Source organism: Acanthaster planci, linkage group LG07 (assembly GCF_054643075.1).
Source record: "Acanthaster planci isolate LZ-2023a linkage group LG07, COTS_SCS, whole genome shotgun sequence".
Lineage (NCBI taxonomy): Eukaryota > Metazoa > Echinodermata > Asteroidea > Valvatida > Acanthasteridae > Acanthaster > Acanthaster planci.
In genome coordinates, this window is record NC_141783.1 from 1,333,649 (window position 1) to 1,355,241 (window position 21,593).

Sequence of the window (21,593 nt, forward strand, 5' to 3'; positions counted from 1 at the left end):
GATTTTTAAACATCTGACTCATTTTTAATAAACCAGACTTTTAAAGTTTCCGTCCTCTACCGTTAGTTGAGAATCCATCACCAAAAATACGTACATCGTAAGAGGTCCGCTCGTTTCGGCTTAACGTTCCATCTGTATAGAAATGTCTCCTCCTCCGCCGAGAGGCCTACCCGATCCGTGAGCAGAATTGTCGTCAGAACTTCTGAAGTCGAGCCACAAACCGTACTTGTCTTTTAGATAGTCGGCCAGGTCTACTCCCAACAAAGATATGTCTGAGACAACCCCTCTAGCCAATTCTTTATCCGAATCGCCAAAGTACTTTGTAACTTTGTTCCAATGTTGATATTCAAACAGACCCTGCGAGTACAATTGATTAGGTTTACCTTCGACCGTGACAATCGTTTTAGTGATATGCGGATTATAAAATTTTTGCGGGTTCTTGATCGTCAGGTCTTTAAACAGGATCAAAATTCCTTTCAAGCTCTTGATCGTCTGATCGATGCTAATGTTCCATAGCGTGTCACTTTTGTTTACCGCTTGCTTCTTCCACGAGTGAATCCGGTCGAATAGGTAATACATCGTTTTTTTATTTTTTAGTGTTCGCGCCAAGTCTCGATTGGTTACTACTTCGTATTCCAAGGTCAGGTCTGAAATGGAGTATTCTGCGGCGGTATCTGACGAGTTAACCACTTTGTCGTGCCCGTTAAAAGTTAGCTGGTACGTCAGAGGCTCTTTAAACCACGAAGGATAAAATGGGGTGTGGTCCGTCAACATAGGCGTGTCTAGTGGAATCGCGTACCTGTTTTTTAAAGCGTCGGCGATTGCCTTGTCCTTACCGTCGTTTGCGGCGGCATTAGCATCGCCAGCCCCTAGACGTATCTTGGCTACATTTTCCTTTTCCAAACCAAAGTACGCCATATTTTTAGTCTGCGACGGGGGTAACCAATTGTCCTTGAAATTGTGAAATACGTCCGCATCTCGGTAACTTACGATCTTGTTTCCCTGTAGACTCACATTTATTTCCGAAACCAGGTTTCTCGCCACGTTGTTATAAACTGTCCTGTTGTCGTCCGAGGCGCCGTCTAGATCCAGTTTAAAAGCCAACTTTGCCGTACCGGGTACAATGACGTCGTCAGTGCCTAGGGCCAGGAATTTTACGTTTAACGTGTGACCCTCGGCTATGGTGCTCGGGTTGTGCGTAATTCTGACTTCGCGCCTCTCGCCTTTGATCGCGCGAGGAACTTTAAGTCTGCGACTCGGGTTAAGCTTTTTGGTGTACATCTTACTTTTATATAATACGATTCTTATTTTATTTAACCTTATTTTAAAAATGGCTAGTGCTTTAATGATGGTTGGAGGAGCGATAGTAAACGCCTTGGCATTCACGGGCTCAAATTTTTTATTTAGCAGTTTATCAAAAAATAATGTTGACGAAGAACGAAAGCGTCACGACCTCGCGTTGGAGCAATTGGTGCAAGCAAAACAAGAGTGGAAACAAAACCGCGTACACATCCTAGATTTTTTAAACGAACGAATGCGACAAGAACGCGCGAGTCAGCAGACATTTGCAAACGTGGACGAAGCCTTACGAGCTTATTCGGAATTGACTGGTAAGAGTATTACCCCGTTACCGCCAGAGCCTAAATTGTCCGATTTTTACGAGCCTTCCGAAAATCAAAAAATTCGCGAGTTTGTTTGGATTATAGGTGGAACTGCGATAGTCGGATTGTTGGCTTATCGATACGCTTAACTTTAAAAACTAGTATTTTTAAAATGGAGAGAGAATTTTCAAAGTTGTTTTACAGCCCGCAAGGCTATTGGAAAGGAGAAAGCGCGGTCGATCATTTACACGAAAAGACCGGTGCGGACAAATCAGTTATTAGGAAGTGGCTAAAAAAGTAGGCCATTTGGCAAATATACTTACCCGCACCACATTACGTACCCAGACCTACAATGTTGCAATCAGAATCGGTCGAACCTAATTACGTGCATCAAATGGACGTTTTGTATTTACCCTGGGACCGCGTTAAAAGAAAAACGTTTAAATACGCTTTCACCGTGGTAGACGTAGGTTCCCGGTATAAAGAAGCAGAACCGTTGACCAGTAAAACCGCCGAGCAAGTGAGCGAAGCGACCAAGAAAATTTACGAGCGATCACCTCTAACCTGGCCCAAATTCGTAATGGTAGACTCGGGGTCCGAATTCAAAGGCGACTTCAAACGGTTAATGACAAAAAATAAAGTACAAATTCAAGTGGGTGAACCTGGGGTACACAGATCTCAAGGAATCGTGGAAAGGTTTAACCGCACTTTAGCCGAAAGGTTATTCGGCCACCAATACGCTCAAGAAATGATAAACGTGGGTGAGCGTAACGTGGAATGGGTAGAACGTTTGCCTCAGGTCGTGAAATCGTTAAACGAGGAAAAAACGCGGTTAATAGATGCCGTTCCTGCAGAAGCTATAAAATTAGCGAGCGTAGCGAGCCAAACACCCACTGCACCTGTAAGAACTACCCAAAGAGAACTTCCTCCAGACGCGGTCGTCAGGTACCTCTATTACCCGGGCGAGCAAGAGGGCGGTACCGTCAGAAGGGCGACAGATCCTATCTGGTCCGTGGACGTTTACCAAATTGAAAAGCGCACCAGTCAATTTAAACGAGTGTAAGGCAAGAGGGTCAAAACGGGTCCCACTTTGTACTATTTATTAAACGGACCAAATAGGAGTTTCGTCAAAGAGGAACTTCAGGTAGTACCCGAGGATACCGAATTACCGGAGTAGCTTGGGTTCGCTTCGCTCACTTGCTTCGCTTATGCCCGTCAGCTCGCTGCGCTCGCTTATGCCCGTAAGCTAACGTATCGATTCCATTCGGTAATATGTAGCGCTTTGAGTCCAACGGTGACAGACTAGGTTTATTTTGTAAAATGGTGAATATCCGATGTTTATCCGATCTAAATAATTGTTGTTTATTGAAATAATGCGTTTGGTCAAATAGACAGCTTTTATACATCTCGTGGGTCAACCTTTTCTCGGTTACTACCTTGGAGACCCCTTTCGCCTTCTTTAAATTGTGATCGACCGTCAGAATTGAATACATTTTCGGTCTGATACAAACGGCTTCTAAAATTGTTTTGCCACCAATTCGTCTTTCATTTTACCTAGAACTTTTTTATTTTTGACGCTGTAAAGCGGATGATTGGGTGGGTAATTACTAAAGTCAAATAAATTACGCTTTTCGTTTAGGTAGCCAGTTAAATCGTCGGAGCTTCGCTCGATCTGAACTAATAGAGAATCAGTGTCCGTGTAAAGTAAATTTACTTTTTCACCAAAAGTTGATTTTAGTTCGTTGTAGTAGAAATCGTACATTAATGTTTTTGAGATATCGAGAATACTTACACCGCAATATATTGGCTTATTTAATTTTGTTTTGGTTCGGTACATCTCCACAAACGAAAGCTCGCAATCCCCAAATGGCACCGTCGATTTATAATTCGGTTTATAAGTTAATTTTTTGTATTTGTCTGCGTCTTGTACGTCCCTCAGTAAATGACCGTCAATTCGATATCTCACATTTTCCATCGTCTTGCCAAAGACCAAATTGTTCATCAATTTGAAAAAGTCCTTCTCAAAATCATTTTTTGCTTTCTTGCGCAATTTCGTGTTTTTGTCAATATAGCTTTTCATCCACGGCTTTTGGCGGAAACGCAGTACCCGGTGAACTTCTTTGATCCACAACCCTAGTTTGAGATATTTTTGCAATGTACGATAATGAACCACGTATTTTTCTTTGGTGTTGAGAGTGGCCACGAGTTTGTCTACCGAGGTCGGTTTTCCATTACCAATTAAATCCTGTTGGTAACTCGAAAACCATTCGTTCGGAACCGAGATATTTTCGGGTGCAAGTGGAAAGTCATTATGTTTGTCATGGTGACGTTCCGGGTAATCCATAGTAATCTCAAACATGTAACCGTAGTCGTCGGTTAGTCGCAACTCTTGGATGTAATAGTAAGTAAATTTTTCTAAGTCTGTTTCCCAGATAAATTTACCTACGGGCAAATATTTGCTCATCGCCCAGCCGTATAAATTATTTGCGTCTAGGTACATGATCTGTGACTCTGGCTTATTGGGGTCGTAATCAGGTAGTTCTGGATTATTGGCCTTTGCATATCGCTTTGCACCCACACTCGAGATACCACCTCTTTTTGCCCTTTCAAAGAACAAGTGCTTGTCAATGTCTGTCAGTAGTTCCAATTGGATGTCAGAGTATTTTAAGAGGGCATCCCACGACAGGCCTGGCGCCGTATAATAGTTGGCCGGGTCAAGGCCGTAGTTCTTCTTGCATACCTTCCGAAAGTTTTCAAATACACCCGCGAGCAATAACACATCCGTTTCCACGTATAGGTCGTGGTAGTCGCCTAGGTTTTGGCAATTAAATTTTTCCCATACTGTCTCCGCACGAGCATATTCTTGCTCGGTTATCCCTCCCTGCTTCAGAGAGCTATAGAAAGCGTCTACTGGTGGGAGCCGTCTCTCTTGGAACCGATCAAAGGAGTCTATATACTCATAGGGGTAAACCCCCTTTTCCAAGAGTAAACTCGTCCTTTCTTCGGTCGTACTCGCTGCGCTTTTGTTTTCTGGAAACCTTTCGCAAAGTAAGTTAAAATCATCGGGTAAACAATTTTTAACCAACCGATCTAGCGAAGCCGCCATGAAATGAAAGGAGTCTAAAAATCTGAGTTGGCCAAAAGAAAACGAAATGTAATTTTCAGTATTTTTAGCGATCAACTAAATTGATTTCCCGTAAAATTCGTGAGCGCCTTGCATAATCAAGAGCGCGTCATATTTCTCCAAGTTGTGTAAGATCACCGGAATGGGTGTTTGATCGACCACTATTCTTAACTTGAGATTACAACTGGCGTGCGCTGGGCCTCGGTACTTCCCCGTCACGTGACAATGATCCCTAACCTTTCTAAAATTGTTGATGGGCTTTTTACAATCCAAACATTTCCATTCTTTGAACTCTTTATCTTTGCCTTCAACTCTAACTTTAACTATACGACAAAACTTGATTTTTTCTTCATTTGTCTCTGGTGTTTTTGGAATATCACACTGGCATTGAGATTCATCCGCTTTCGCTCGATCTATCAACTTTTCGCAGATCCAACATCTATTACATTTTTCGTAAATTTTTTGTAATTGATCGTTCCAAATCAACGGCTCTTTGTTTTTAAACGTTTCGTTTATATTCTCTGTTTCCTGAGAAAGTGACCCTACAAAATTAACAGCCGCGTCTTGACCTCTATAAGTCTTTTGGCTAGTGCAAACTCCATCGCATCTGACGACAGCGTATGAGTATCCGCAAGGTATACGTTTTTGAGTTTTCACCGTTTTTGTATCGGTACTCGCTGCGCTTAACCTTTCTAAAACTGACTCAAAATCGGCATAAATTACAAAAGGCACATCTTGCTTATTTTTATAATTTTCAAACTTGAGTATATTCTTGCCTTTGACCGGCATTTCAACTTTACATGTAGGAACGTTTAAACCTCGACAATCTTCTTTGTGACTGGCTAACTTTTCTTCCGTTAGGAAAGGCGACATGCACTTGAAACACCAGTGTTTTTGGCCGTTGTGATGATCGATATCACCCGTCAACCGAGAAAAGTTTTTAATCCAACAATAATGATTCTTCTCGCCCTTGTTAAATAAAAGTAAATTGATCGGTTCCTCCGTGCGCTTGCTTTTGTGGAGAATGTAAATACCGTCTTTTTTGGTGTAACCAAACACATTGATCGCCAAGTTATTTTGCGATTCGATACGTGGGATTTGTGAAATCGGTGTTGGAAAGCTTATGTTTGTAAAATTTAAACCATCCGATACTGAACGGTAAGTCGAAGGTCGCTTGTCATGTATTTTATATTTTGGATTTGTTTCTAGTTGACTTTTGACGTCGTCTGAATATAACTTTAAAGCTGCTCTCAACGCCCATCGGATACATTCTTGATCTTTATTTTGGACATTTATGATTGCTTTTTTGTCCAACAGTTCCTTAGGCAACGGAATGTAAGAAGAACCCACTGGATTATATTTAACCACGTTGATGTAAAAAGCGACAACTTTGTCAAAGATCCAACCCGAGCCTTTTTGTATATGAGCCTCCACCTCTTCGATTTGTTCTTCGCGTTGCTTAGCAAGTGCATTTTTAACACCAGGTTTATTTGTTACTACGTCTTGATCACTCTGAAAGGGAAAAGTGCCGTAGTCAATCGTTTCGTCAAGTTTTTCCAATCTAAACTGCACTTTAAGATGTGTTTGTAATTTGTAACTCCCGATTTCTTTGAGTTCAGCCAACGTTGTTTTCTCTATCAACTGCTTGTAAAAATAAAAAAAATGTATTAAATCGTCTTCATAGAAGCGAGGAATCAACTCCCAATTACGAAAATTATCTTTAAAACGCCTTATACGTTTAATGACTACTTCCTCGAGTTCTTTAGGTTGTGTATAAGCTTTAATCGCATTGATAAAGTCCTGTTTGACGTATCTGTCTTTGTTTGCATAAGGAATATATTTTTGTACCGTTTTCAACAGCTGCCGATATGGCTGACTCGGGAGGTACCTAAATTGTTTTTGATCCGCTCGTATAGCGTTTATTAGTTCTGATGATGTTTACGTTTTGGTGCAAGTAATGGGATGTTATACCGTTTGACAAAATCTTCTAAAAACGCCTTCTTAAATCGATGGAATTTCCTTAGTAGAGGTCGGTTTTGCTGGTTGCTCATATCTCTATTTTTATATAGGTTTCTAAAAATTTTTTCCATTTTTATTCGGGCGGGATTTCTGTCGCGAGTTGTTTACAGCCGGGGTCAAAAGTTGAGTGGAAATCCCCGGCGCTAGTCACGAAGTTGTTTACAGCGAGCGAGCGAGCGGTGCCGGGGTCAAAAGGTGAGTGGAAATCCCCGGTTTTTGGGTCGATGTACTACCCAGGGGTGTTGAGCAAAAACGGGGTTCACGTCATTCCAGGATTTTTCCCATTTTTTCCCACCAAAAATGTTTCGACGATTTTTTGGGTCGATGTACTACCCAAGGGTTTTGAGCAAAAACCGGGTAAAAAGGGGCGTGTGGTCCAGAACTCTCATTTTCATACTACTTGGTGTAATGATGCTTAAAATTTTTCATTTTGACAAGTTGTCGTTTTGAAAAACGAGAGAGATAGAGGGCCACTTCCAACGATTCGTCAAAGGCGCATTTTTGGAAAATTGCCATCAGAAGCGCGCCCGATCATTGACACGACACGCGCACGCGGTCATATTTATTTATTTTCATCAGATAATTTCTTAAGCAAAGTACATATAATAGACAAGAAAGAAAAATTACAATAAATTACAGTACAGCTTCTTCATGTATAATTCAAAACATAATTCTGCGCTTTCGTAAAGTTTGTTCTTCGTTCTTTTAGATTTCTTATAATTTTGTGGCCTTAAAGGAACACTATGCTCAAAACAGGACTGTACCTCTGACTTTGAGGGTCAAGTCCTTATAAAAACAAAGTTTAAACCCCAAAAATCTGTTTAGAGACGCCCTGTTCTAAAATGAATTAAAGTTTCCCTTAGTGCACGACAGGATAACTTAATCTTCCCCCGTTGTTACCAGTCTACCACACAGACATAATGTCTGTGGTCTACCATCACACGAAATCCTCATACGAAAAAATGCATTCGTACGGTGCGCACAGCGCCCTCAAACGGCGAGTCTAGGTCTATGTTATGTGATGTTTTGACCAAAGACGTACCGGCGCTATTGGTGTGACGTAAGTTCTAACTCGGCAAAATTTTAGTGGACTTTAAATTAGATTTAGGTTTTGTTGTACCAACTTGAAGTATAAACCCGAAGTCGGAACCGAATGTAGGCCCACTTTGTGCCCTTTGAAGTCTCGTGTGGAGTTTGAGGTCTCCTGTGGAGTTGGTTAGACTGAAAAGTGAAATTGTGGAAGTGAATGAACCCACCATGACGGCGAGCTAAAATTAGGCCAACAACTCGAGGCTGTCGTTAATCTCTTGCTTATTACTTGAGTGACTGAAACTTAGCAATTGACTTACCTTTAAGATCATGTATGCGTCGTAACTCCTTAGAGTGTTACCTTCATTCCCTCGACTAGCAGTGAAGTTAAATTACGTCCTGAGGCCAGCTTGTTCAAACACACAGGGTAGATTTGGCGCCAGGCTAGGAGAAGTTGTTTGGCGCCCTCATCTGCTTGTCCTATGCAAATAAAACAATGGCAAGTGGAACATCAACTGCGACCTAAGTAAGCAAGGGAACTCTCTTGCAAGCTCAATATACAACAGCACAGGGTGATATGAAGCCAGTACGACCAAAAATGATGTATTATTTTCTAGAATTTCATTTGTATTGGCACCACTGCATATTGATTCTCGCACGCGCAGTTGGTGTGACATCACTATGGACTTTTGAAGTGAAGTGAAGTGAAGTTTGGTTCCTACCAAAGGAGCATCTGTTGCTAAGAAAATAGCGCCCTATCTTGGCCCAGCTCAAGATCCATTGTGTCAGAGTCTGAGATTTAAAATGAGAAGTTTAAAACTATGAAATTAAATTTTAAAAATTTGAAATCTTAAACGTTAATTTAGCCCTTTATGCTTAGTGTACTGGGTGATCTTGCTGTGAAAACCCAGCTCTTGAGGCTTGTGTCATCTGAGAAGATTGTCCATCTGGCGTCAGGCTTTCATACTAGCTCACTGCTGTGCAAACTGTTAGAGCTGAACTGAAGTGAGTCGACCCCTTGACTGCTAAGGTTGTTGAGGTCTAGTCCTCAGCCGGTTTGAACAGTCACAGACAAAGCGGCATTTTTATTTGTACCTGTCTTTATTTGCAGTCCGGTCTGGTGGTGAAGCCAGATCAATCTATCAAACGGAGAAAGCAACTGGGACTCGTCCAGCTCAATGTGGACTTTGAGACTGCAAAAAACTGGATCCAGGATAAACTGGGATCCAGGATCACGGTAAAAGAACAAAACAGCAAAACAAAACGAACAACAAACAAACCCCAACAAACAACCTACCAACTCAACCCAACCCAAAACAACCAGACAACCCAACCAAAACAACCCAAACCAAAACCAACCAAACTTCTCCAAGCTTTTGCATGGTCCTGATTTCACCAACCAACTATGAGATCTTAACTGTCTATAAATTGACTCACCAAAATAAGGAGTACCATGACAGATAGGCACGATACAAGAAAGATTGACTGCCCAGTCAATAATTACTGGAACAAGTCATCACACAGTTTTATGAAATTGCAAACTCTCACATTGTTAAGATGCAAAAAAGCATTGAAATGTAACCATCATTTACAGCATTTGCAATTTCTTGTAAGCTGCCATGGATTGTAGAGGGAACTAGGATAGAGATTGGAATTAGATGTCTGTTTTGATACATGTTATTTAGTCCATGCCACAAAAGTGTTCAAATTTTTTTTTACCAATCCTTTTCGTATTCTGCATGTCTGGGAGTGGCCAAACATTTCTTGAATTGAAAAAATCTTAATTTATGTCTTGCAATGAACACAGTGTAAAACTACACAGTCGAACTTAAGCACTATAACAATGTAAAACAACCCAAGTGCTTTTTTATTATTGGACATTATGTGCTAGGCTCCCACAATCATTTGTTTCATTCAAAGATCTGACAAATTTGTGCTTATTCAGCTGAAAATTAACCATAGAGGCAAGCTGTACGTGCTCACAAACTAATGTACACACTCAATCATCCTTTGGCTCTCTAAACAGGTTGCAAAGTTTTCACACTTTCATATCTTTCATACTTTGTTAGTATGAATTATTAGAGTGCGAAATATTCAGCACATGTAAGTTTGTGATTTCCTTGACTGACTTTCCTTGACTGGTGAATCTATTCTTTAAAGGTTGATGGCGTTGAGGGCACCCTGAAGCAGTTTTTGATTGAACCGTACCTCCCCCATGGAGAAAATGAAGAGTGCTACTTGTGCATGTTCACTCACACAGAATCTCATGATGTCGTCCTGTTCCATCACAAGGGAGGGGTGGATGTGGGAAACGTGGATGAGAAGGTATTCCTGCTGTTACTGCAGTCGAACCTCGTTAATGAGAACACGGTTAATCCAGCGGTCCGTTTATAGCAAGGATATATTTTGGGTCTAAATCCCTTTTTCTTCATTGTTTTCATTCCTGATAATACAAGGCTCGTCTTCTAACTAATCTGTCAAGTCTGAAAGACCTCATATTAATGAGGTTCAGCAGTAATTCTTTCCAGGAGTGTGAGTTAGGACTTTTTCAACACATGCTGCAATGGCTGTAGAAGCTTGATTGAACTAGATAGAAAGCAATGATCATTTATCCAAGTTTAGAAGTCTGAAGGGAAAGCCCATTGAATCTGGCAGGGACAGAAAACCCAATCCACATGTTGGCCCGGTTGGGATTCGAACCCGGGTCTCGCATGTGGTAGGCTAAAAGAAGTACCAGCCAGTCAGCCATTTTTTCGGTGAAATTTGTGTCAGAAGGTTTCCATGGAGATGTCACCATTTGAACAAACAGTGTTAGGGCACATTTTGAGTTTGCATGGCACTGTGATGTCATCTGTTATCTGAGGCTGGCTGTGTGCTCCTCACCATTTGACGGTGTAAAACTTGTTTTAAACTGCTGCACCTGTCAGGTATAGGCCTTCTCAATCTCAGGATCATTTTCACAATTTTCCCTGCGCATGATTCTCTAGCAATAGCGCGCATACTGTCGTCCCCCGCTTTTACCCACAATGCACCACGGTAAACATTGTGTTATGGCATCGTGTCTTAGGTCTATTGAAGCTGAAGAGAAAAGATTCTCATTAGATTCTGGTGAATTTAAGGGGTAGCCAAAGATGGCACCAAATTACACTCAAAACCCCTCTATGGACTCTGTTGTCTATGCCCCAGCGTTGAGTTTGAAAAGCCACTTGGTTTTTTAATTAATTTTGGACTTTTTTTGCCCTGCCCGACATGTATTATAACACTGTATACTCAGTGTTTGCCCCCGAAGGCTTGTGAAAAAAACCACAAACGTACTTGGGTGGGACTCGAACCCATGACCTCCTACTTACTAGTGCAGAGGTCTTAACCACTCGACCACCGAGCTTACCGGTGTCGGCTGGCTGGTTCAAGTCAGATGTAGCAGCGGGTACTGCAAACAACTCTCTCCAAGGATGGATTTGCACTGGATTTACCAACATCTTCCCGGCGCAAATCCATCCTTGGAAACTTGGTTTTTGTTTTCTTACATGGGTAGGCTCTTCGCCTGTGTGTGGGATTGGAAGACGTGCCCCAAGAGCAGATTATTCAGGACACATTGCTGAAGAACGTCCCAAATACAAAGGCACAGTGAGTAAAGGGAAATGGGTCAGATGCAACAAAACATTGTCTGCAAGACGTCAGTTTTTCCCAAATAGGCATTTTTGTCCGAGTTGTAGACTCAAGTCACCTGACCTGGACTCGAGTCGGACTAGAATCGCTATTTTTGTGACTCGTGGCTTGACTTGCAACTGTTAGTTTTGACTTGTGACTTGACTTGGACTTGCACATTTTGACTTACCAACGCACATCAGAAAACTCCTCAATTAAACCCATTAATGTTTTTGGTTTATTAACTTACACTTCAGTGTTAATCTTTGTTTGGCTCACAACTTCTGTTTCGGTCTTGTCTGCCCATGGCCACGTCTGAATCACTTGGCTGTGGCTTGAAATCACTCATAGCACGCCTTGGCTTATACTTGGACAAAAAGACTTTTGACTTGGTTGTGTTTGGACCAAATTGACTTGACTTGACCTGTGATCAAATGACTTGTAGCTTGGCTTAGACTTGAAAATAGCACACCATTGATCTGCTTGCTTCGTCCTTGATGGTTTATTTGCTCGTCTGAATTTCAGAAAGTTGTGCAGTTTCATTCAGTCTTTCATCAAGTGTTTCAGAGAGCTACATTTCACCTACTTGGAGATCAATCCACTTGGTACGTAGTGATACCAAAAAAATTATCAGTTTTCACTCAATTTGATTGTGTATTGCATTTTAGAACAAGAATGCTTTCTTCTCAATTTGTGTCTTAGAAGGTTTGTCTACTCCACTGTCATGAAAAGGGACGTATTGTGTGTAAAAAGTTCTTATTCTGGGTGGGAAGTTCCTGTACCATCCAAACAGTTCCAGTAGCATTTCAAAAGTTCCAAGTGAAGTGCCATGTTCTTCCTGAAGTTTTAGTTCCATCCAGAAGATTCGTGAACCATTTGGAAAAAGCTAGTTTCCGTTTAGAAGGGTGTGTTCCAGCTAAACAGTCCAGATGCAGTATTAAAAAGTTCCTTAAAAGTTCCATTTGCATTTAGAAAGTTCCAGTATCTGAACTATCAAGTAATAAGTAGGTTGGTCTGATATATTGCTCACAGTGGTTACAGATTGAAAGATCCATGTCAGAAAAAGTTCCATGTCCCCCAGAAAGTTCCAGCATCAGAATTACCAGCCAGTAAGTAGTCTTTGTTTCTAATTTTGCATGCAGTGGTCACAGATTCAGAGGTTTATATTTTGGATGTCGCCGCCAAAGTTGACTCCAAGGCAGCACCCCTATGCAAGGAGTCTTGGGAGCAGCTTCAGTATGCGCCATCACTGTGCCGAGACCTCTTGCCTGAGGTTTGTAGTCAGGACCCAGATCTTCACTTCATATAGTTCAGCAACTTTACTATTTCCTCTGATTGTGTTTCAAGGATCCTATTTTTCTTTCTTTTCTTTGTTGTAAGATCTATGACACAAGATTGCACGTATGATCTTAAGCCCAATGGTAATTAAAGGTCAACAGTGCTCACCAGAATTGCTATCGGCTTAACGGCTGAATTGTCGGCCCGACTGGGTCTTCGTCAGAGCCTGATTTAAGACTGGCGATTTTGAGAACACTTCGAGCTTCTGGATGATGCGCTGTTCCTTTTCCAAGTGTTAGGGGTTTGAGGTTCACAAGGTGAGGACTCGCGCAAGTCATCACCTGTGTATGGTGGCTCGGAGAAGTGGCGTGCCACAGGGTGTCCGGGAGGATGGCGTCGTACACTTTGTAAATGCTCAATGAAACGGTCTGCCAACCTGTGCTTTGTGTGGCCAGTGTTGTGGATTGGAGTATAGCTTCCACTTGGACTGTTGAAACGGGAAGGGGGGGATGTGCTTGCAAGTATTGCAGCGTGATCGATTGCAGGCGGATGTGCCGATGTCCTTCTTGTTAACATCGGAGAGCAGCGAGAGGAGTGAATGGGACTTACGTCTGACCAATAGATCTGTTAGGCCTAAAAGCAACGAAGGAAATTGTGTTCTGCTTGAAAATATTGCTGATGACCTGCCTGTCGCGTGTGTCCTCCCCTTGACAACCTCTGACGCCCAGCGCTTGGAAAAGGAGCAGTGCATCATCCACAAGCTCGGGACGTTCACTCCTGGCAGTTTGAATGCGGAATCGCCAGTCTTCAATCAGGCTCTGACGAAGGCCGAGTTGGGCCGAAAATCCAGCCGTCAAGCCGTTAGTGCATCCTCCAGTGAGCAGTGTTTATCTAATTTTCTGATTTGTTTCTTAAGATCTTCAGTGCTGTTTTATTGAGTGCTCATAACCAAGTGAAGATTACCAAAACACCTACAGGAGACCGCGCAGATCATTGGATGCAGTCCTCAGGAGTCATAGTACTTGTGGTTCTCACTGAGCAGTAGGAGGTGGTCTGATGTGGTTGGGTGTCTGACCACCGGTCCACTAATTCAAGCCCATTGAAAAAAGTGTAAAATCAGCATTGGTCCGAGCCCCATAACATGAATACCAACATCCCGGAGGTTTCTGAAACACAAATTAAATGATTTTCTGATCCCTAATCTTTCAATTTCTTTTCAATTATTTGTGGGTTAACCAATTGCTTTTTTTATGATTCCCACAAAACGAAATCAACCCCCCCTGCGAAAAGTGATTTTTCTGAAGTCTGCTTGCAGCCACTTTTAAAGTGACAACCCTTAACTTTCTTTGGCACGTAGTTTTTAACCAATCTGCTCTCATATGAAAGCTCAAAGACCCAGGGAGTTGATCTTGGCAACAATTTACTCAATCTCACCATTTTGGGGGCCAAGCAATCTCCGTTTTGAAAAGATAGGGGCACTTTTAATGCTAATGTGATGCCAGAAATTCTCATTTGAATTAGTGTGTCAAGGGTCACCTTTCAATACATCCATTCTTACATTTGTGATTTAGGAACTCCATATCAGCCAACTTGCCGCAGGAACGCCTTGCTCCATGAACCTGACCGTGCTGAACATGTCTGGTAGAATCTGGAGCCTTGTGTCTGGTGGGGGAACATCTCTGGTCATCAGGTAAGCTTATCACAGTACCCACCTACTTGCTTACCCAGAGATGTTTCTCTGCTGAGAATCTTCAGATAGGAGTAACCAAATTTAGCCTTTCATAGCAGTTCAGCTTTGAGAGCAAGATCGCTGAATCAATAGATCTTTCAAATTTTGAAAGAAAGCCTGCAACGGCAGCGTTTCAAAGCAAGGCCGCAGCAAAACAATTCAACATGGTTCCAGTAAATTTTATACTGTGTTTGCTTTGTCCAGCGACACGGCCACCAAGCTTGGCGTGCGAGACCAAGTGGCCTGCTACACCCAGTTCTCCGGCCGGCCGTCAGTCGACCAGTTGTACGAGTTCACCAAGACCTTGATAAAGCTGATGACGGAGGTGCCGCATCCGGAAGGCAAGACGTTTATTCTAACAAGCAGCGTCATCGATATAATCACAGGGATCAAACTCAGTAACGGAATATTGCAGGTGAGGTTCATTACAAATCGTTCCCTCCCTTTTATGTCTCCGTCCTCCCCCCCCCCAAAAAAAATCCAAAGGGAAAGAGGGACAGATAGCTTAATATGAACCTAGAGAAGGCTCCGAAGATGTGAACAGTACAATATAGACAGGAGTGTTCAGTGTGCAGACAGTGGCTGAAATCTTTCGCCGTGTTCCCATTGGACTTTTACTTCCGCGGCCATGCGGAAACTTACCACCACATTCCTTCACGTCAATCTCGTCAATATACTGCACATTCCCACATGGACTCTTTTTTTACCGTAACGGAGCGTTTATTCGCTGTGCAAGACGAGCACTATGCAAATCACCTTTGACCCGAGGGTTATATGATAAAATCGGCAAAATCTGACAAATTCGGTCAAATCTGCCACCCTTTATGGAACGAGATGTATCCGTACACATGCGTGTATAGCTTTGCAGGGGCACACTTCAATGTCTGGGCATGCCATAGTGAGCTGTATGCAAGGAGACTGGGAACCATACAATCATTTTCCGTTGCCCGCTGTTGATCTCTCTGCAACAATGAGCTGTCCTGTTTGGAGGTGCATAGGGTGATCACAGTGAATCTACCTCACGGAACTGGTCTCATTCAACCTTTCAGCACCTCTGCTAACTTACCATGGCGAGACAGAAATCTTCCGCGACCCTTTTCGGCCTGGTAGTTTTACATAAGTCACAGTATTAAAGTCGAAAGGGACATTAGGTTAATTACTGCATGTCGCAGCTGGATTTAATTTTGTCAGCCTACAGCAAAATCTCATGTGAATTACCCAAAAAAAATCCAATTGGGAACATGGCTGCACTCGACTTAGTGACATCTAATTACTTTCAGGTTGAAGAACCTGCTCAACGTGTATGAATGGAGAGCCAACAAGGCCGGGCTACCTTACAGTCTTAGCTTTTCAACCGTGGTGACCAGATTCAATAATGACACTTATTCACAGAGAGGCCACTTTTCTGGTTTTTATCTGGATTTTCCTTTTTTTTCCCTTCTTGCTCAAGAGAAAAGGCCAGAAAAGAAATCACAAATGGTAATGTGTTTATTTTCATGTTGATCGCATTTAGAGTTTGATGACAGTCGCACCCTACATGAATGGCATGCATGTGTAGCTCTGTATCTTTGTTAGCCTTAAAAACAAGGCTGGGTAGGCTTCATCGCCGAGCGGCACGCGCTGCCCGCGCCTACATGCCTTTATGATTGTTGAAACAACCAGAGTTCTAGCAGCGCCACGTGTAACAAGTTCTGCGTAGTGCAGTGAACTGTCTGAACACCCACCTCGTGTGAGTTGATTTGTGCTTGATACGGGCAGTTAGCGTGCTGAGCGCATTTATCACACAGCCTTGAATTCAAGACTATCATGTCAGTCAGTGGTTCCCAGTCACAGTGATGGTATGAATGGGCATATTGTACATTACAAGCCGGGAGCCAACTACATCATGGTTGTGCCTATGTGGTTTTGCAGGACAAGCTGTCAATCGATGTCTATAAAGAACCCCGGTCGTTATGTGCTCTGCTCTCTACACTCGTTTGTACACTTTGGTGCTGTGTGGCACAGTTAAAACAGTTCAGGTTTTTTCGAGCAGACCCTTTGGCATCTCTGAATTCAGCTGCCTCCAACAGACCAGACCAGCACATCTGAATTACCTTCAGTTTTTACGCATTTGCCAGAACATCACAGATCAACAAGTCTTGTTTCAATTGCTTCACGTTTTTCCGTCATTTTGAAAGTCTCCTATGACAGTACTCCCAATGCAGTTCACAGTCCCACCTGATCAAGTTCACTCCTTGCTAAGTTTTGACATTGTTTGCGTTCTTTGTAAGCACTGTGTCCACAGTTTTCATACATGCTGTATGATCCCCAAGTCTTATCACTAACCAGAATTGTTATTAAGTACCATTCAGTCTGTATTTTGCATCAAGGACCTCTGACTATGGTACTGCAGCGTCAAGTTGAGTTTGTAATTCACGAGCCTGTTTTTTTTCTGCAAAGCTAACTTACGAATGCTCCAACAACTAATTCACGAGCCTGTTTTTTTTCTGCAAAGCTAACTTACGAATGCTCCAACAACACTTATTAATTCTGTTCCATGTTCTCTTTCAAGTGGAGTATGTCATCGCCCACTCCAAGGTTTCAATGCAGTTAGAAAAATGTGGCCTTTCTCGAGTCTCTGATTTCTCCTCACGAGCGCATCCCTCCGTATTTTGTCTGTCTTTCCTCAGGGTGTGGTCAGGGCCCTGCAGGAAGGCAAAGAGAAGCTCCAAGCCAACAACATCTCGCTGTTCATCCGCCGGTCCACACTGGCGACGGTGCCCAACGGACATATGCCGACCGCGCTGACCGATCTCGGTGAGTGACTGACCGACCACATGTGTGCAGGCAAGCCGTTTAACGCTTGGGTTTTTTATTTTCTAGCTTATGCTTGATTTCTGAAAATCATGCCAATCAAAATAAAGATGTCGCCCTCAAATGTCACAAAATTTGATTTTGAAGGCACGTTACACTAACATCTGGCGAAGTTTTTGCTCTGGCTGTTTACATCTTGGCAAAATCAGGCATTCTGGTTTGTCAATTGGTTTGATCGGAAATGGCACCCTCCTATAGTCAAGAAATGCTGGCATATCAGTAGCTCGTACTGATTCAAAGCTCACTCAGATTGAGGCAGAGTAACTTATAATGGTTGAGAGAACGGTCTATCGTTAGGGGGTCCTGTCCTTTTAGTCTGGTATCCAACGGAGTGATCCCTGTTCACGCACATTAAAACCCCGACCCTCATCACAGTCCACCAGGAGGTTTCCTGAGGAGTGGCAGGCCTCAGGAAGGTAGAGCAGTCCACTGTGATGTTTGATGGGACTTGATACCCCTTGAGAAAATCTCAAAATACGAAGAATGTGCCACTGAGCTTTGGAAAGGTCTACAATTTGCCACTGGAATTAGTTGAAGGAACCCTGATAGTTAATGAAAAAGGAGAGATTTTTCCCGTGATTCGAATAACCAATATAATGCATCAGGTAAAATGTTAAGCTGTTTCTTTAGGCTGTTTGTACAATTACATTGCTCCAGATGAAATACTTGTATTTGATGTGATTACTTGAAGGTGTGCCTGTCCATGCGTTTTCTGTTGCTACACCCATGACACACCTCATTCAGCGTGCGCTGGGGTTACGCGATATTCACGCTGGAACTGATGATGCTAATAAGATATGCCCTCCAGTGCGGCGGGTGAGTTTGAGTTGAGTGACTGAGGAGTTATCTCCCTTTTCTTTTCTTGTTTTTTCTGTTCATTTTGCAAGATTTGCTGTTCAGAGGTGTCCAGAGTTGGTCTGTTACTTATGTTTTCTGTGTGGATTCTGTTCTTGTGTTATGTGTATATCTCGTAGCATGTTTAATTAATTAATTAATTTTGCAAAACTTCCCATGGTCTATGGCTTTGGAAGCCATCTCTCTACTTTTTGCTGCTGTTCAAAAATCAAAACATCACGAGTTTTCCGTGTGTTCCTGTAAAACCCTGACGAGGGGGTGGTGTGTGATCCTGTTTCCGAGAACAGTGTTCTTGAGTCGTGTTCCCTCCGTTCGAGTGCGAGAACAAGAAACCCGTGCCAAGAACAGGCCGCCCGAACTTGACCCTAGGGAAGACATGGTTCAGTGCAAAATTTGGAAACCGAAATCATTTTTGAGAGAGGGGCTGATGGTTTCTTATTACTATGTTCATAAACAACAATAAATCAGCAAAGGAGAAAACTGAGTCCAGGAAAATCTACAAAAATGTAGGACGTTTTGTGTACAAACCAGTGCAATACTGAGGCTTCTTCCTGAGATGACATCACAGGTTTGCTCATGAATAGGTAAATCTCATGAATATGGAAATCTCATCAGCATATAAACCAATGAGGCAGTAAAGTGCCCTTTCGGGGGTGTCTAGGCTCAGAATGATCTGAAAGTGTATCGTCGTGACTGTAAAAGTTAATGAGATGGAATGTAATCTCTCCTTTTTTCAATCATGTCCGACTCTGCTGGATTTTGATTCATGCAATCAGTGAATTGGATCCATTTTAAAAAAGTGGAACAAAAGTTGAAAATAAGGTAAACTATGGCAAAAGGTGCAGTCTTGATTATGCAAAGTTGACTGCATTATCAATGTTAATTTATCTTCTCATTTTGTTACAACAGCCGACTGACTCCAACAAAGTCGTTGCCAAGTACGACTCTGATGAACTCTTCAATGGAGAAACGAGGGTAGGCACAAGTACACCGGTCACTCGTTGGGTTTCTGGGTATTTCGCCCCCCCCACCTATCCCCACCCTTCTGTCACCACTTCTGTCAGAGGAGGGAGCTGAAAACTGCAGGGCTTTTGTCTATTTACCCTAATCCTTCACAGCGGCCTGTGGGCATGCATTTTGGCCCAAAGACTTGGCTAGAGTCTAACACTGCAATAAACTGGTATCCATAGCTCATTCTCAAAATAGCCATGGATAAAATCAGAGACAACCGGTTTCCCTTAGAGGTGCTGTTTAAAGGCTTGGCATCCATGCTAAATCTCAAACCTGGATCGGATTTGAAAGTGTGAAATGATGTTGCAATTAAGAAGTTGATACTTGTTTTATTCCATAAGTATATGTTATACTTAATAGTATATTATAAGTATATGCTATAGTATATTAAGTATATGTTATAGTATATTAAGTATATGTTACACTTATAGTATATTAAGTATATGTTACACTTATAGTATATTAAGTATATGTTACACTTATAGTATATTAAGGATATGTTACACTTAATATTTGATGAAGTGGTTTCTCATTTTTTTTGTACAGGTCATAGTGGTTGGACTGATGAGACAAGCCGTACAGGGCATGCTGGATTTTGACTTTGTCTGTGGGCGGGGAAAGCAGTCAGTTGCTGCCATTGTAAATCCAGGCGGGTAAGAAAGTCATGAGATTGTAGTCTGTGATGTTTGCATTTCACAAATGACAGTCTTTTCACTTTGTCATCGTCCGTAAAGTTGAAGCATTCAAATAGCAGTGTGTTACGTAGTTTCGTGTTGGCTGTAACTGTTGGTGTGACATGTCTATAACGCAGGATATTGTAATATCGGGCACTCGACAGAAGCTTGAGTTGTTCTGATGGTTGCTTGGTTTATTGTGTGTCAGATGCAGGAGTACAACTATATTATATGCATGTACACTCTATTCATGGGGGCTAGGTCTCATGGGGTACAATGATTGATATGTAGCAGATGGGGCCATTTGGATCCAGAGAAGGGCAGAGCTGCAAGGACATTCTAAAATGGGTACTGTTGCTGGGTAGCGTTACGGTGGTTAGGAGTGGACGTGTAAGAGTGCAGGAGACTACAAATATTACGATAGAATTTGTATTGTATTCAACCCTCAGAACTCTGTGGAAGATTTGGCAGGATTTTGGAAAATGCCTGTGAACATGACGAGGGCATTCCGAAACAATGCTTAGCTGAAGATGACATGTGGACTAGGCAGATTTATCACACCTTGGTATTTTTGTTCGCTTTTAACTTTGTCCCTACAGTGAAGACAAGGAAGAAAGATTCTTGTGGGCTGAAGGCCAAGTCACCATTCCAGGTGGGTATCTATACCTATCATGCCAGCATCAAATGTCAGTACGGGGTGTGAGAATTCAGCTTTTTAGCTGATTTCAGCTTTTTTGTGTAGATGTTGACCCTGAATGTCAGCTTTTTTGTACACCTAGTCTGTTCTTTACAAAAGTACAGGGATTTTTAACGATTCAGCTTTTTGCTAGCTGTTTTCAGCTTTAATCTTAAGTGGCCACTCACATCCATGAATGTAGAGTGTTGCTCGTGGCTGAGTGGTTCTCGTCTTAGTATTGTTTTGCTCATGAAAAATCAGTTTCACTACGTATACATGTCCACATTTTTGCTTGAATCTGCAAAGCGTGGAAAGGACCTCCAGACTGATTCCATTTCTTTCTCACAATATTTACAGTGTACAGCAGCATGGAGACTGCTCTGTATAATCATCCGGACGCTAGTGTGGTCGTTAACGGTGCTCCTGGGAGGGAGGCCTTTCTGTGCACTGTCAAGGCAGTCAAGTACAGTCATCAGGTGATTTCCAATCTCCTCTTTGTATAAGGGCCCTCTTAATGGCAAAAGTAGGGAGGGATGATAAGGACGCTGGAGCCCCCATTCCACTCTGTGCATTCCTTTGTGCAGATTCAGCTGAAAATCAATTTGTGCACATTGAGTTGAAAATTTCTTTATGCGCAACCTTTTCTTCCCCCCTTTTTTTTTTAGATTCGCTGTGTTCTGATGATAGCAGGCCACATCCCGGATCAACAAACAAGAACTCTGGTGCAGATGGCCCACAACAATGGAGTCATGATAGTAGGACCCTGCACGGTGAGCCAGGCGCACCTGCTGATGAATTGACTAAAATCAAAAACCTGTTTGGAGATGATGCAGCTTTTTGCGTTCGTCAACTTGAACTACCTTAATGAGACAATCCTAATTGATGTTACTGTCATTGGCTCCCAAAAAATTGCCTCGGTGTGCTGGGCTCAGAGATTAATGAAGCACCCTTAAGAGACTGGTATTTAATGCCAATATCCTGGCTCAAGAAAAAGATAGAAATCTTAGCGTTTTGTACTCAGTCAGCTCATAAATCTGATAATCTGACTTGTGTTTTAATTTCATGAAGTCAGCTATGAATATAATCTTGGCCATAG

General features: G+C 42.3%; 2 protein-coding genes across 5 annotated transcripts in view; one reads left to right on the plus strand and one right to left on the minus strand.

Annotated features, from left to right (window-relative positions):
* The window catches only part of LOC110979743 (uncharacterized), a 71,891-nt gene extending 63,674 nt beyond the window's left edge, over nucleotides 1–8,217 (minus strand). Inside the window, exon 1 of one of the 2 annotated variants that reach the window (XM_087139030.1) lies at nucleotides 8,094–8,217. The gene's annotated coding sequence lies outside the window, so the exon portion shown is untranslated. The remainder of the gene's footprint in view (nucleotides 1–8,093) is intronic. The other variant, XM_087139034.1, reaches the window with a different exon arrangement.
* The window catches only part of LOC110979716 (ATP-citrate synthase-like), a 38,347-nt gene that overhangs the window by 11,858 nt on the left and 4,896 nt on the right, over nucleotides 1–21,593 (plus strand). The window contains exons 2-15 of one of the 3 annotated variants that reach the window (XM_087139012.1): nucleotides 8,885–9,010; nucleotides 9,934–10,098; nucleotides 11,309–11,400; nucleotides 11,947–12,026; nucleotides 12,564–12,694; nucleotides 14,271–14,389; nucleotides 14,633–14,843; nucleotides 17,098–17,224; nucleotides 17,973–18,097; nucleotides 19,046–19,111; nucleotides 19,694–19,800; nucleotides 20,421–20,473; nucleotides 20,855–20,973; nucleotides 21,163–21,267. In XM_087139012.1, the coding sequence (XP_086995138.1) occupies nucleotides 8,885–9,010; nucleotides 9,934–10,098; nucleotides 11,309–11,400; nucleotides 11,947–12,026; nucleotides 12,564–12,694; nucleotides 14,271–14,389; nucleotides 14,633–14,843; nucleotides 17,098–17,224; nucleotides 17,973–18,097; nucleotides 19,046–19,111; nucleotides 19,694–19,800; nucleotides 20,421–20,473; nucleotides 20,855–20,973; nucleotides 21,163–21,267 (1,626 nt within the window). The remainder of the gene's footprint in view (nucleotides 1–8,884; nucleotides 9,011–9,933; nucleotides 10,099–11,308; nucleotides 11,401–11,946; nucleotides 12,027–12,563; nucleotides 12,695–14,270; nucleotides 14,390–14,632; nucleotides 14,844–17,097; nucleotides 17,225–17,972; nucleotides 18,098–19,045; nucleotides 19,112–19,693; nucleotides 19,801–20,420; nucleotides 20,474–20,854; nucleotides 20,974–21,162; nucleotides 21,268–21,593) is intronic. The other 2 variants (XM_087139014.1, XM_087139015.1) reach the window with 2 other exon arrangements.